Genomic DNA, 13,535 nt, shown 5'->3' with positions numbered 1-13,535 from the left:
AACTTATAGAACATATCTTATGAACTTATGGTATTGGTTAATAGCTTACTTTTTTCTACTGCTGCACTACCTTCGTGGCGCAGTTTCGTTGCGGCATAAGCGGCTAAATGTGCGTTTGTTTCTGTTCAAGTTTTATCAACTGAATAAATTTCCCCTTCATGGATAAGTTTTTACCCTTTCCAAATTAATGCTAATTAGCTCATTTATTGCAACCCTTTCCACAATATTGCTATTTTAGTTCCTTTTTACACTAAAAAGAGGCGCACTTTTAGCCACTCGCGTTGCGACTTGCTGATTCCATCTTTAATCATAATTAATTTTCAGAATATAAAAGTTCCTATTACTACGTCTTTATTTTCTTCCCTAAAACTTAGCAACATATTCAGTTGCTCTTCATAAACCTTTTCCCCACGTTTTCTAGGCATTGTTGGTATTTTTAAATGTGGTTTTTCCGTCAATATTGTTGAAATTTTCGCGAGCAGACGACAAAATTCAAATTTTTGGCGCCCTAAATTATTTTCTTTGTTAACGCTTAAGTTATCCCCGCTAGATAGCGCAAATGTCGTTGAATCGCATTTCAGAGTGATATTTAAAATTTGCGTTATGAGGTTTGCGTTACGAGCGTAACGCTGAAAAATCATAACGCGTGATATAAAAAATTTATCACTGTGCAGGTGAATCGCACCCTTGATACTCTTTTGTAACGTTAAAGCAAAATTCACATGCTTTTACCAATTTTCCTATGGAGATTAACATGGGGTTTTTCGTGATATTTAGCCACCTCTAACTGAAAAACTAGAGCGAAGTTACTTTTCGGAATACTCTTAATTTAACAATTAAGTATTCAGGGTGTGCCTTTGCAAGTGTCATCAAAAACAATTAAGTCTAAGTATGTTAATTTTAGTTAATTACGGAAGTATGGCTCTTGAGTTAAACGTCAGGTTAACCTGTTAGCGCGCTGATACCCATTTCTTCAATTTTCAACCAGATTGAGAACAAGGGAGGGCCTATATTTGTGCCTGATAACAAGTTAAGTTGACATTTTCAGTTTGCTTCATTCTGTGGAAGTTGAACCTATAGCGCGAGCAGCCTGCGTCCGCGAGTCGCGTGATCCAGGAGGCTATGATCTTAAGAATTTGTCTTTGAGCAGTCGACGCTTGTTTAGTATTTTCCGAGCTTGAACAACTTTATTTGGATTTTCTAACTAACTATAACACCCTTAGAAACAAATACTTTGTTATCAGGTCGAATTTTCGTCTAAAAAATTAATTCAGGTAAATAATTACAGTTAATAGAGGTTTTTATATCGTTTGAAATACGTTTTTCGACGTTCTTTACGGCCAAGGCTTAGTAAGTCTTTATACTGTCATTCCTCTTTAAAGATTATTAAAAAAGCTAATTTCCAGCTCCTTTTTGGAATTCTGTTATCTGTAGTCTGCTTCGTTTCCTGCTAGAAACATATCCTAGATTTTACCGGATTTACGGGGCCCTTCCAATTTGAAGTAAAAATGTTATATCTATTTAATTTCTTAACGTGTTGATACTTGAAATAGAGTGTTTTCACCTTGTGGAAAGTTAGGAAACTTCAAAATACTACTGGATTGATGACAAAAAGTTTTATGTGTTTTCGCTAGGGAAGTTAAACGAGCTCAGTTAATTCAACATTCCGGTAGGATTTTACTTTACTTAACTAACCCAACCAACACTTGATTCTGACTAATTAGACCACGGGGAGTTCGGAAAAAATAGTGAAAAAATTCTAAACCCGCCGCAAGTTGGTCAAAAATTTTTTTGAAAATTTGAAAATTGCATGTACTTACCGCCATTAAGACCGCTACGCGCCTAAACGCATTCTGCCCTCGATCTTGAAAAACTACCCGGGGGGGGGGTAAATATAATAACAAGGACTCGCGACGGAAATCAGGGAGCACACACTGCGGAAAAATAGCTATGAAATTTTAAACACCCGCTGAAACATTTACAATTCTCATACCAGGATAGAAAAATATTAGAAGCAAGCTCCAATTTTAAAAATAAACAACGATATTTTGCTAAATGCGTAGATTATTTCGTAAGTAAATGAAGATAAACAATAATATTTTGCTAAATTGCGTAGATTATTTCGGAAGTAAATGAAGATAAACAATAAAATTTTGGAAAAGGCGTAACATTATTTGGGAAGTAAATGAAGATAAACCACAATATTTTGGAAAAAACGTAACATTATTTGGGAAATAAATGAAGATAAACAACAATATTTTGGAAAAGGCGTAACATTATTTGGGAAGTAAATGAAGATAACCACAATATTTTGGAAAAGGCGTCATATTTTACAGCAATATTTTGGAAAAGCCGTCATATTTTACATCAATAATATTATAGAAAAGGCGTCCGATTTTTGAGCAATATATTGGAAAAGGCGTCAAATTTTACTGCAATATTTTGGAAAAGGCGTCATATTTTACTGCAATATTTTGGAAAAGGCGTAATATTTTACAGCAATATTTTGGAAAAGGCGTCATATTTTACAGCAATATTTTGGAAAAGGCGTCAAATTTTACAGCAATATTTTGGAAAAGGAGTTCTACTTTTCAGCAATATTTTGGAAAAGGAGTTCTACTTTACAGGAAAATTTTGGAAAAGGCGTCATATTTTACAGCAAAATTTTGCAAAAGGCGTCTTATTCTTTTTGAAATATCTAAACACAAACAGCGATATTTTGTAAAGGGTTTCAAATTACCAGAGAAGAACTAAATACAATTAGAAATTCCAAATATATTTATGGCTATGCCGTAATGTATTACCCGAGAAACACCACTTGGTGGAGGCCACACTTCGTTTCTCACGGAGAGTTTTTTTTATGATATTGCTGTAAAATTTGACGCCTTTTCCTAAATATTGCTGTAAAATTTGACGCCTTTTCCTAAATATTGCTGTAAAATATGACGCTTTTCCAAAATATTGCTGTAAAATTTGACGCCTTTTCCAAAATATTGCTGTAAAATTTGACGCCTTTTCCAAAATATTGCTGTAAAATATGACGCCTTTTCCAAAATATTGCTGTATAATTTGACACCTTTTCCAAAATATTGTTGTATAATTTGACACCTTTTCCAAAATATTGTTGTAAAATATGACGCTTTTCCAAAATATTGTTGTAAAATATGACGCTTTTCCAAAATATTGCTGTAAAATTTGACGCCTTTTCCAAAATATTGCTCTAAAATTTGACGCCTTTTCCAAAACATTGCTGTAAAATATGACGCCTTTTCCAAAATATTGCTGTATAATTTGACACCTTTTCCAAAATATTGTTGTAAAATATGATGCCTTTTCCAAAATATTTCTGTAAAATTTGCCGCCTTTTCAAAATATTGCTGTAAAATATGACGCCTTTTCCAAAATATTGCTGTAAAATATGACGCCTTTTCCAAAATATTGCTGTATAATTTGACACCTTTTCCAAAATATTGTTGTAAAATATGATGCCTTTTCCAAAATATTGTTGTAAAATATGATGCCTTTTCCAAAATATTTCTGTAAAATTTGCCGCCTTTTCAAAATATTGCTGTAAAATATGACGCCTTTTCCAAAATATTGCTGTAAAATATGACGCCTTTTCCAAAATATTGCTGTAAAATATGACGCCTTTTCCAAAATATTGCTGTAAAATATGACGCCTTTTCCAAAATATTGCTGTAAAATATGACGCCTTTTCCAAAATATTGCTGTAAAATATGACGCCTTTTCCAAAATATTGCCGTAAAATATGACGCCTTTTACAAATATTACCATTTACTTCCAAATAATTCGCGCAATTTTCCATAATTTTGCCTTTGCGTTCATTTGCTTCCCAAATTATTTGAAGCCTGCTCCAAAAACTTGATGATTACTTCATTTACAACCCAAATAGAATACAACCTTTTCTGAAATATTTCTCAACTAAAGTCAGCCTTTTCCAAAGTTTTGATGATTACTTCATTTACAACTCAAATATAATGCGCCCTATTCCTAATTTTTTTCTCAATTAAAATCCACCTTTTCAAATATTATTATTTAGGGTTCGGTTTGGTTACTTATTAGCTAATTTACCACCTTTTCAAAAATTTCTGTTTGCGATTAGGCCTAGTTACTTAAAAACCAATTAGTGCCTTTTTTCTCAAAATATTGTTTTACTTTTAAATACTTCCCAAAAGTTTTAATGCTTGTTTTAGAAATTAAAATATCGCTAATGTAATTTTCGCCATTTCTCGCTTATATTCTCCTTTTCCTTATTTTTGGCATTTCTAAATTTTTCTTTACGCAATATTTTGGAATTTTACACTGATTACGTTTCGATCTCAGTACCAAAAATGAATGGTTTTGTTAAATTCAGTAGGTCTTAAAAATTCCATAGCTATACTTCCGTCGCGAGTCCTTGAAGTTCTTATAGTTGCCCTCCCTCCGGCATATTATCAAAGATTGAGTGCATAATGCGTTTAGTCTATAGCGGTAAGTACATGCAATTTCAAAATTTTCAAAAAATTTTTTGACCAACTTGCGGCGGGTTTAGAATTTTTTCACTATTTTTTCCGAACTCCCCGTGGCCTAATTAGTCAGAATCAAGTGTTGGTTGAGTTAGTTAAGTAAAGTAAAATCCTACCTGTGATTTAATTCCTGAAACTCAACCAACGCATCATCATTCGTTAAAACAATTTTTAATCCTAATGATGTTACGTAATCATTTTTTAAACTATCTTTTACCAACGGTGGATTGTTTAATCCATAAATAGAAGTAACAGGAGGACAGTGTCGTTATGTAATTTTATTAAGGAAATAATTTTCATGTTTACATCAGCGGAGATTTTTCCAACGTAACCACGTGGGAGTCAAGGAGTTACGCTGTTCGCCAATCGGTTACACGCTATTTCCACAGTCCACATTGCCGTTTGTTTATTTGTCTAAATTGCTATGAATTATTTACGCATTTGATGTAATTACTGACATAAAAGCCAAACTATAGAATAGCATCATTCATTAACTTATTTCATAGATGTTCTTTCCGTTACCGCAAATTTAGCAAGGGTATGATAAAAATTGAACGCAATGTGTTGGAATAATCAAAAACTCCACTAAACATTACAATAAAGGTAAATTATTTATTCAAACTCTTTTTATAACCTAAATGAACACTGTCGAAACACAATCCAGCTTTAATTTAAACTTAATTAAGTATAATTAAAGTGAAATTAAACCGAAAATATACATTTTTTCTGGATAAAAACTGAAATAACTTTTAAATAAACTATTTAGATAAGATTAAAACTACCCAAGCCGTTTTAACATGTTTTCTATTTCACGCTTAAATTAATTTCAATTTTAATTAAAATACTTTAATGGGCGTGAAATCCAAAGGTTTAGGGTAAAATAGATAAAGTTCGGCAAGGATCAAAAAAGGCACCAAGCATTTCAGCCTGTTAAGAGTTAACTACCGCCTTAAGACTGAAGTGACAGATATTATACAAAAATGTCTTGGTTTGAACCAAGGCCGAAAAACCAACGATATGAGTGAGGTTTATCAATTGACTGAAGTTCCAGATATTGAAATTTTTCTTTAATTATTATTATTATTAATTTAATCCTTAATCACAATTTATTTCTATCAACTGATTTTACTGTTAATCGATTTATTCCCTCTAAATTTATTCAAAAAATTGCATATCTACGCTTTTTCAAGAACAATTCCACTTTCCGAAAACATTCTATCATGAAATTAATTATTTTGAAGGGATTTCGTATCGGTGTTCACTAACATGTAAGCACCTTGACGGACATAGTTTTAAATGTTAGTGGCTTGACAATTAATCTTCAAGTTTGCACCAATAGTAGTCTTTTCAACGGTTACAATTTGCTGAGAAGACGGATATTCGATAAAATATGATAAAGAGAATTTATTTTGCACGGACTAATTAATAAAATAATGCCGTTTACTTAAGACATAGGAACAACGTTTGTCCCGTTTCTTTTAGTAGGTAGCGCTTCTTCCATGGATTGGAAAAGTATTATATATCATAACCAAGGTTAGGGTAAAGATTCTATGAAAAGGAAAACGTCTCAGTAGCAATGATATTTATATTCTTTTCCTTCGGAATTAATACATAAACCACTCCATTCTAAACGAGTTATGCGAAGGAGGGCACACTAAAGCTCGCCCCTTCCAAAATTTTCTTAGTATATAAAATTTTGCAATTATCAGTGCTTGCAGTGTATGAGTCATCAGAGCCCGCTCAAAACACGCGGTCAGATCCAAATGTTTCCACATTGTAAACGGTACGTGACTCTCTGGACTTTCCTTCCAACCTTAAAGGGTATGGGAATTTACAATTTCATATCATATTTTAGCACGAAAGTGGTATTATATTACACTTTCAAGTCTCTACTTTCAAAATATAAAGTTTTTAATATAATTGAACCAAAGTTTCTATTTTTAAAATCCATTGGAAAATCACGAAAACTCAGCTTCGATATATAAATTATTTTGTCTTGTCAGCTTGTTCGGTTGGTTTATGACATCACACGGGCACACCTATACAAGCGAGCGCGAGCGCGAGCTATACCCGTCTCGTGCTCTGTCTATGCTTTGATAGCGGAGAGAGTGGCACCATCTCGCGTGCGTGACGTCAAAAACAAGAAAACGTTGTAGCCTTTCTTAAAGACTTTTAAAAAGTGGATTTTAAATAATTTCATATGAAGCATTTTCAAATGCATATTGCCAAATAACTAGAAATCGGAGAATTAAAAGCTTGATATTTCTGAATTCACAGTAATTAATTCTATCTTTTGCTATATAAATCAGAGGTTTTTCAAACGAAGCTTCTCATACCCTTTAATAATCTATGACTACAAATTGTTTGCTCTGTTTAGGGAGTCAGCAGAATATTTCAAATATTCATTATTGATCCCTCAATACGTATTCCCTTCAAAATAATTAATTTCATGATAGAATGTTTTCGGAAAATGTAATTGTTCTTGAAAAAGCGTAGATATGCAATTTTTTGAATAAATTTATAGGGAATAAATCGATTAACAGTAAAATCAGTTGATAGAAATAAATTGTGATTAAGGATTAAATTAATAATAATAATAATTAAAGAAAAATTTCAATATCTGGAACTTCAGTCAATTGATAAACCTCACTCATATCGTTGGTTTTTCGGCCTTGGTTCAAACCAAGACATTTTTGTATAATTAGGTTTTGTTGTTGTAATCTCCATTGCTTTTTGAGGGCTGATGTGGTAAGAGCAAGGACCAGCGTGCTACGAGCCTTACAACGTCTTAGATCGGCTCGCTATTTGCTGTCATAAAATGGGATACGTGGATCATTTAGTAATCTAATGTACAAGTGCCTACCGGCCCTGTAGAATTTCAAATTCCTCTGGATTAACAACAATAGACAAACATCATTTTCCAAACTCCACAAACAATTTTCTTTTAAACGCCAAGATATCAATGGAGACTGTTAGCGAGAAATCATCCCCGTACATACTGACAGTGATTACTGTCTCTTTATTCGGTGATCAGTAAATACGAACGGATCTCGGGTCGCCGGGGTCGAGCGCCGATAAATTGGAGACATTGGAGGTCAATATTAAATGGAACACTGAAAAATGTAACAGACAGAGCACCCCGGCATGCAGAGACTAAAAGTCTTAATTTCACTTACTCGTGACGGTGGGGGTGTAGATGACCATTGGTCAATTAGCAGCAGACATTGAAGATGACTTCTAGGGCGCAAATGATGAAGGCGACCAATAAGAGGAGGGCCCACAAGGCGAAAGCCATTTTCAGTTCCTTTAGTCCGATTCTGAAAACCTCCACTTCGCCATCGTCTTCTCGCTCCTGATGCAACCTGACTCCCCAGAAATTCTCGAACGAACGATACCAAACGGCAAGTTGGTCAGTTTCCACGAAGGTCCGCAATCTGAAACAATCGTTGCAGGGTTGCCACCCGCTTAGAACCTCTATTCGCAAAAGCATATAGATATAAAAACAACAAAGTGTCCTAGGCTACACTTCGTTGAAACTTGCTGGCGCCGTGTAATATGAGAAGCCCCTCCCCTCCTTTATCCCAGCCAGAATAGTGTCGAGCCCCTTCCCGGGTGACCGTGGCACAGGGAACAAACAAGCCGTGAATAAGCTCATAAAGTAGCCTAGTATCAATAATTAACGTTTGGATGGCCAGAATCATGTATTTGCTACTTTCTATAAACCTATTTCCGTCAAGAAGCTCTTCCGCGATTGGTTAGTTCCTGTAGGCGGTTGAGCGGAGCTTCTCAGTTTACACGAATTGTTCATTTTGCATTTGTATCTGTATATACTTTTGCTAATCGTTTAAACCGGTTTTTATTAGTGGTTTAATGTGCGGAAAACTACGACACGCTCTCGGTAACCATTCACAAACTTACGAAACATATCTTACGAACTTATGATTAGGTTAACTTGACGCGTTATTGCGGTGACATATTCGGGTGACAACATGCTCGGTCAGAAGTCCATTAAATTAGCCAAGGAAGTAAACAATTACAATAGCTGGTATAGAGTACGTCTCTGCTGGTGTAAAAACTCCTTCTAACTCCATGGATAGGGGGTTAAATTTTCCTCCCTTTCCTAACACTGTGAGAAATCTCGAGCTCCTCACTAGGAGGTCTTTCATGGGCTGCGTTCAGCAGAGCTCACCAAGCAAGACAGCGGATTTTGGGAAACTTTTACCGGTGAGCTTTGTCGTCATAGCTTTGCTGAACGCTTTTCCCCAGTCATCGGTGTTTTAAAAATGACGGTAGTGCAATAAAGCGTACAAATTGTGGGAAAACACATTTATAGAGAAAAATAAGAACAACTTAATAATTAAAATTAGAAAGACTAACATATCTATTGAAATTCTCGCGTGATCAGCTAGTTTCACGGCAATTAAATAGGTAGTCCCACCAGAATCTGCAAGAGCTATTTGTAATAATTTCTCCATGTTTTTCCGCAAAGCTGAGAACTACGCGTTTTACGTCACGCCATCCAAAAACCCGACTATTTTCTGAGCAGCGTGACGTCAAAGTCCAAAAACAAAATCCGTTCAGTAGGACACGGCTAAAAGCGCTGACTCAGCGCTGAGTCCGCTGAGCTCTGCTGAACGCGGCCTTGACGTGAGCGGGTGTGAATTCTTCAGCCAATGAAAGCCGGATCTCTATAGGTAGATTGGTTGCTTTATAAAAAAATAAAAAATTTGTTTTTTTTCAATAGGTTTATGAAGAGTCATAAAAAACTGAATGCCCTTGACTGTTCCAAAATTCACCCCCCCTATCCCTTCTCCTGATTCTATGCTAAAGAGGGCTCGGTTTTACAGTGGAAGGGGCGTTTCCGGAAATTCCGGTCCCTTTAGAGATACAGTGTTCATTTTCAGCCAATAGTTTTTAGCCACATCGTAATATACGATAGGCTCTTAGTTTGACCCGAGCCGTAGTAGAAGTAGTAGTGGCCGGGGTTGTCGCTTTCGTTATCGTCAGATTTTAGCTTAAGTATTATATATATAAACTTTATATTACCACAACCCACCAATAGGGGTAACTATTAGAGATTTAATTTTAATTGAAATTTTTTCGGGTCGCAGCCGGGAATCGAACCCGGGTCGTTCACGCAGTAGACAGACATTCTACCACTGAGCTATAGAGACTTGATAGAAATTCCGAGTTTTTTATTATTTATTTTTATCTCAAAAATGTCGGGGTGATGTGGGGTGGGGTACCTCTTAATCTGTGGGGTCGGATACTTTTGAATTACTTGTATGTGCTAATTAAATAGATAACGATTTTCCCCGTTTCCTACCGCGCTCCTCATGTGTTTCGTTCTCGTTCGGTAGCTATCGCCATCTATGTTATGTTTGACTGGAACGTTTTGGCGGTCAATTCAAATGTGGGTTTAGATAGAGCAAACATAGTGTTAAATGAGCGTTGTGCGTTTGATCATTTTAGCATTGCTAAAGGTAATTCGAGGGGATAGTCACTAAAATGGGTAATCACTATAACTAAACGTTCTCTTTCAAAAGTTTCTGGGCATAAGTCCTTGTTAGAAATTTATAAGATGCGATAAGTGTGCATCGGCATAAGTCTATGTTGTAAACTCATCCAGGGGATCACTGTTTAGAGTAGGGCATCGAGGGGCTATTAACTCCGATTTTATGCACGGTAAATCATTTAAGCATTGAAAAAGATAGCGCTATTCACTCATTAGGGTAAGGTATAGAGGGGTTATCCACTCATTAGAGTAGGGTATAGAGAGGCTATTCACTCGTACGATGTGGCTACTATTACGAGCCCTTGGGCCGTCTTGTTATCTCTCTGAATAGAGCAAATTTTGGCGTACGAGTCGCGTCTAAACCGGAGATCTAGGAAAAGTTATCGCGAGGTGGCGAATGTGTCGCCCTTCTAAAGTATTGCTACACCAGAGAGGGAAGTCCCAAACCCCGCTTTTGGTTACTTCCTAGGCTAATTTAATGGGCTTCTGGTTTTACCTGATTGAAAACGTGTTTTACCCGGACCGAGTTGGTCAATCGCGACCCTTCTACGGTCCCGTTACCTGGCATTGATGAGCTTGGCGGCTTCCTTGGTCATGTTCGGGCTGAAATAGTACACCTTGGCGGTGGTAAAGTACTTTTGGGAACTAACGTGGGTCTTTCCCCTGTAACGCGGAATAGCCCAGGAGGAGCTCCTTGACTTGGCAAACATGCGATGTATTTCGGGCAAATCGGAGAAAACAACCTCAGTCCTTTTCTTTTTATTATTGAAAAGGTTTTTGTAGTACATATCCACGTCGCCATTCGAGCAGTCGTGGATGATTTTCTGCCAGTTTATTTGTTCCGGAATTATGTTGGGTTTTGTTAATCAAAGTGGTCCCAATTTCCTTACTTTTTTTGGCTTGCACAATTCCGTTGCCACTCCGCGATCAATGACCCTAAGTATGATGTCGGGCCTAAGAAAAGCGTCCTCGAGAGAGTCGATGTTAACGCGCCTCTGGTTGACGTAACTGGCCTTCATGGTGCCGCTCAACAAGTTGATGAAAATGATCGAGAACAGAATCCACAATCCGGCACAAATTTTCACCGCCGGCCACGGACGAATCGTGAATCCTGTATCAAGTGAAAAGAAAAGGCTTATAGAAGATGGCGGCAACCACCTGAACTATCTTAAAGAAGTCGGCGGACCGTTGACAGCAACAGCTGATGTAAAACGCGTCAAAGAGCAATTATTTCGTGGTTTTAAAGCGCTTCCTCAAATCCGGTTTATCTCTCCCGTGATTGGTTGGGAGTCCCAGTACGCACTCCCAATAGACCTAGACCCCGGCTGCGTTTGCTAGAACCGTCGACCCTAGCGCTGTCATTGGCCCAATTTTATCACCTGCCTGATAAGGCTGAGCGACGCAAATGCCTTAACATTAATTTCCCGGAAAGAACGAAGATATTCTATATGCTTATCCCCGGGGGTTGTGACGTCAATAACAACTTTTTCAGAAAAAAAACTTCAACGGTCCGCCGACGCCGGTACAGACCCTTTAAAGGGAGAGTGAAGTAGAAAATGAAGTGATTTTTTTATCGATTCAAGACCAGGCTGCATAGTGAAACCTCCAGGAAATACCAGCTCCGAATGATTTCAAAATTCAAATTAGGTTCAGATTTTAAGGGTAATTTGAAAGAAGGACCTCCGACCAATCGCGTAACGCCTTGCCTTTTTATTAACAAAATTCTCGTGGCACGCTCCGTGACGTGTCACGCGCTACGATTGTCACGTCGCGCGAATCGGTAAAAAAATCAATTGATTTTCTACTTGACCCTCCCTTTAACGCCGCGAATACTAGGAGGGTCAAGTTGCCGTTTGATACGTTTAAACGCTATACGCTACCGTTCGCCAAGAGGGCTCCGAAGTAGAGAGAGAGAATGTTGAAGACGCGAAGAGGAGTGATTCTCAGTCCTCTTAATCCACTCTGAATGGTCTCCACGGCCGTGATGGCGAAGCAGGCTACGATGACGCCCCACCAGATCTGCGGTCGCGGAATGGAAGCCTTCAGTTTGCGTCAAGTGAGACCTTGGAGGAAAGAGTGGGACGGAGTAGAGTTGTTGGTGGACAACGCGGTGATGAACGTCTCCCAGAGGACCTTGCGGGGGGTTGGGGCGACGAGTATTATGGGTAGGACTCGATTGCCATTGATGGAAGTACAGATTCAACGTTAGAGATAACCTCGGTCTGTATAACTCTTTCCTCCAAGATGAGGCACGCTTGTATGACATACCCCGGGAGAAAGCAGTCCGAGTTCGTTGAAGGCTCCCGGCGTTACCCTTTGAACCTTCTCGTGACGCTCAGACCACAAGTAATTGTTGACGTACATGACTGGCTCCGAGAAATATAAGGGGTTACCACCGTTTGCGATAAAATACGATCTGGTCATTGGATAAAGGTTTAGGTCACCCTGAAAAGATATCTTCATTACGCGGGCCTGCAATTCAGCGCGACGAATACGCCTGACAAGCGGTACGTCATGGACCCCGCTTTAGTCTCTCGTTCGCTTTCATATTATCGATAGAGTCTACTCGGGTCTTCTAAGGATCTGAATACCAGGAAGTGTTTCCCGTCTATGATTGTAGACACCATTAAGTTTAGAAGTGATATGTTCCGAAAGGATGAAACTACCTATACTTCGTAATGCTAGAGGCTTACAGCTCGAGCTAGTTCGAGAACGACGGATGCCAAGCGCGAGCGCCCGAGACTCCCGAGTCTACTAATAATGTCGCGCGAATCTGAATAAAATAGGCTTAACGGGCTGAGACTAACAGGCGTAACGTGAGCGACACCTAGAGGGAAAATTCCTCCTTACTACGTCATGAAACGAAACAAAATTTAGCTAAGCCTTTTCCAACACTAGCACTTTAACAACTACCAAGATGTTTCATTTGGGCTCAATCGTAAAGAGTTACGAGAATCTTGGATTGGGCAGGGTTCTTAAAACGGCTTAATGGGGGGGGGGGGGTTCGTCCCCGTCCCAACCTCGAAAAGAACTCAACCACCAAAGCGCTTCTAACGTTATTCGGTTGAATCTCTATATTATTTGATTCTGAAAAATTTGGTGTCACAATGACTAGCTTCATGGCAAGAACCGAGAATTAAACAAAGTGGGTCTTTCACTCCAAGTTCTACTTACCTGATATTCGTGCGGTTGAACATTTCTATAGACGTATCTGGTAATGAATCACGAAAGAAGCGTTTCCTTTAGAACTATAATTTCGCCCATTTCCAAGGAGCATGTATAAGAGGGGAGACTCGGCGACGAATCAGACAAAATGCACGTTGTCCGCCTTTCATAAAACTATTCAGTGCCGGTTACCATGGTTACCGCTACCCCTTCACGTCAAGAGAGCATAAATTATCGTGCATGCGTTTGTTCAAGCCTCCTTGCTCTAGCCTCATGACTGTTAGATTTGTTAGATAGAGATAATAACTAAAAAGTAAAATGGATAAAAA

At 37.9% G+C, this 13,535-nt stretch overlaps 2 protein-coding genes and 1 long non-coding RNA gene across 4 annotated transcripts in view; 2 read left to right on the top strand and 1 right to left on the bottom strand.

Moving 5' to 3' along the window:
- The window catches only part of LOC149629951 (neurexin 1-like), a 232,369-nt gene that overhangs the window by 22,453 nt on the left and 196,381 nt on the right, over window positions 1-13,535 (top strand). The gene's annotated exons all lie outside the window — the stretch shown is intronic.
- LOC149629957 (uncharacterized) lies at window positions 4,681-5,147 on the top strand. The gene is made up of 2 exons (XR_016374483.1): window positions 4,681-4,972; window positions 5,033-5,147. It is a non-coding gene; the product is annotated as an uncharacterized LOC149629957 (long non-coding RNA).
- LOC149629956 (glutamate receptor ionotropic, kainate 2-like) lies at window positions 7,708-13,478 on the bottom strand. Its single transcript, XM_089851634.1, has 5 exons — window positions 12,310-13,478; window positions 11,922-12,060; window positions 10,932-11,152; window positions 10,603-10,865; window positions 7,708-7,960 (listed from the first exon to the last, which is right to left on the bottom strand). The coding sequence occupies exons 1-5, from the start codon at window positions 12,502-12,504 to the stop codon at window positions 7,738-7,740; spliced, it is 1,041 nt and encodes a 346-aa protein (XP_089707760.1). The 5' UTR covers window positions 12,505-13,478; the 3' UTR covers window positions 7,708-7,737.

Source organism: Phalangium opilio, unplaced genomic scaffold (assembly GCF_054372755.1).
Source record: "Phalangium opilio isolate 3A_F unplaced genomic scaffold, DU_Popi_V2 ptg000105l_1, whole genome shotgun sequence".
Lineage (NCBI taxonomy): Eukaryota > Metazoa > Arthropoda > Arachnida > Opiliones > Phalangiidae > Phalangium > Phalangium opilio.
Note: the sequence above shows the minus strand (reverse complement) of the source record. Positions and strands in the feature narration are given on the sequence as shown.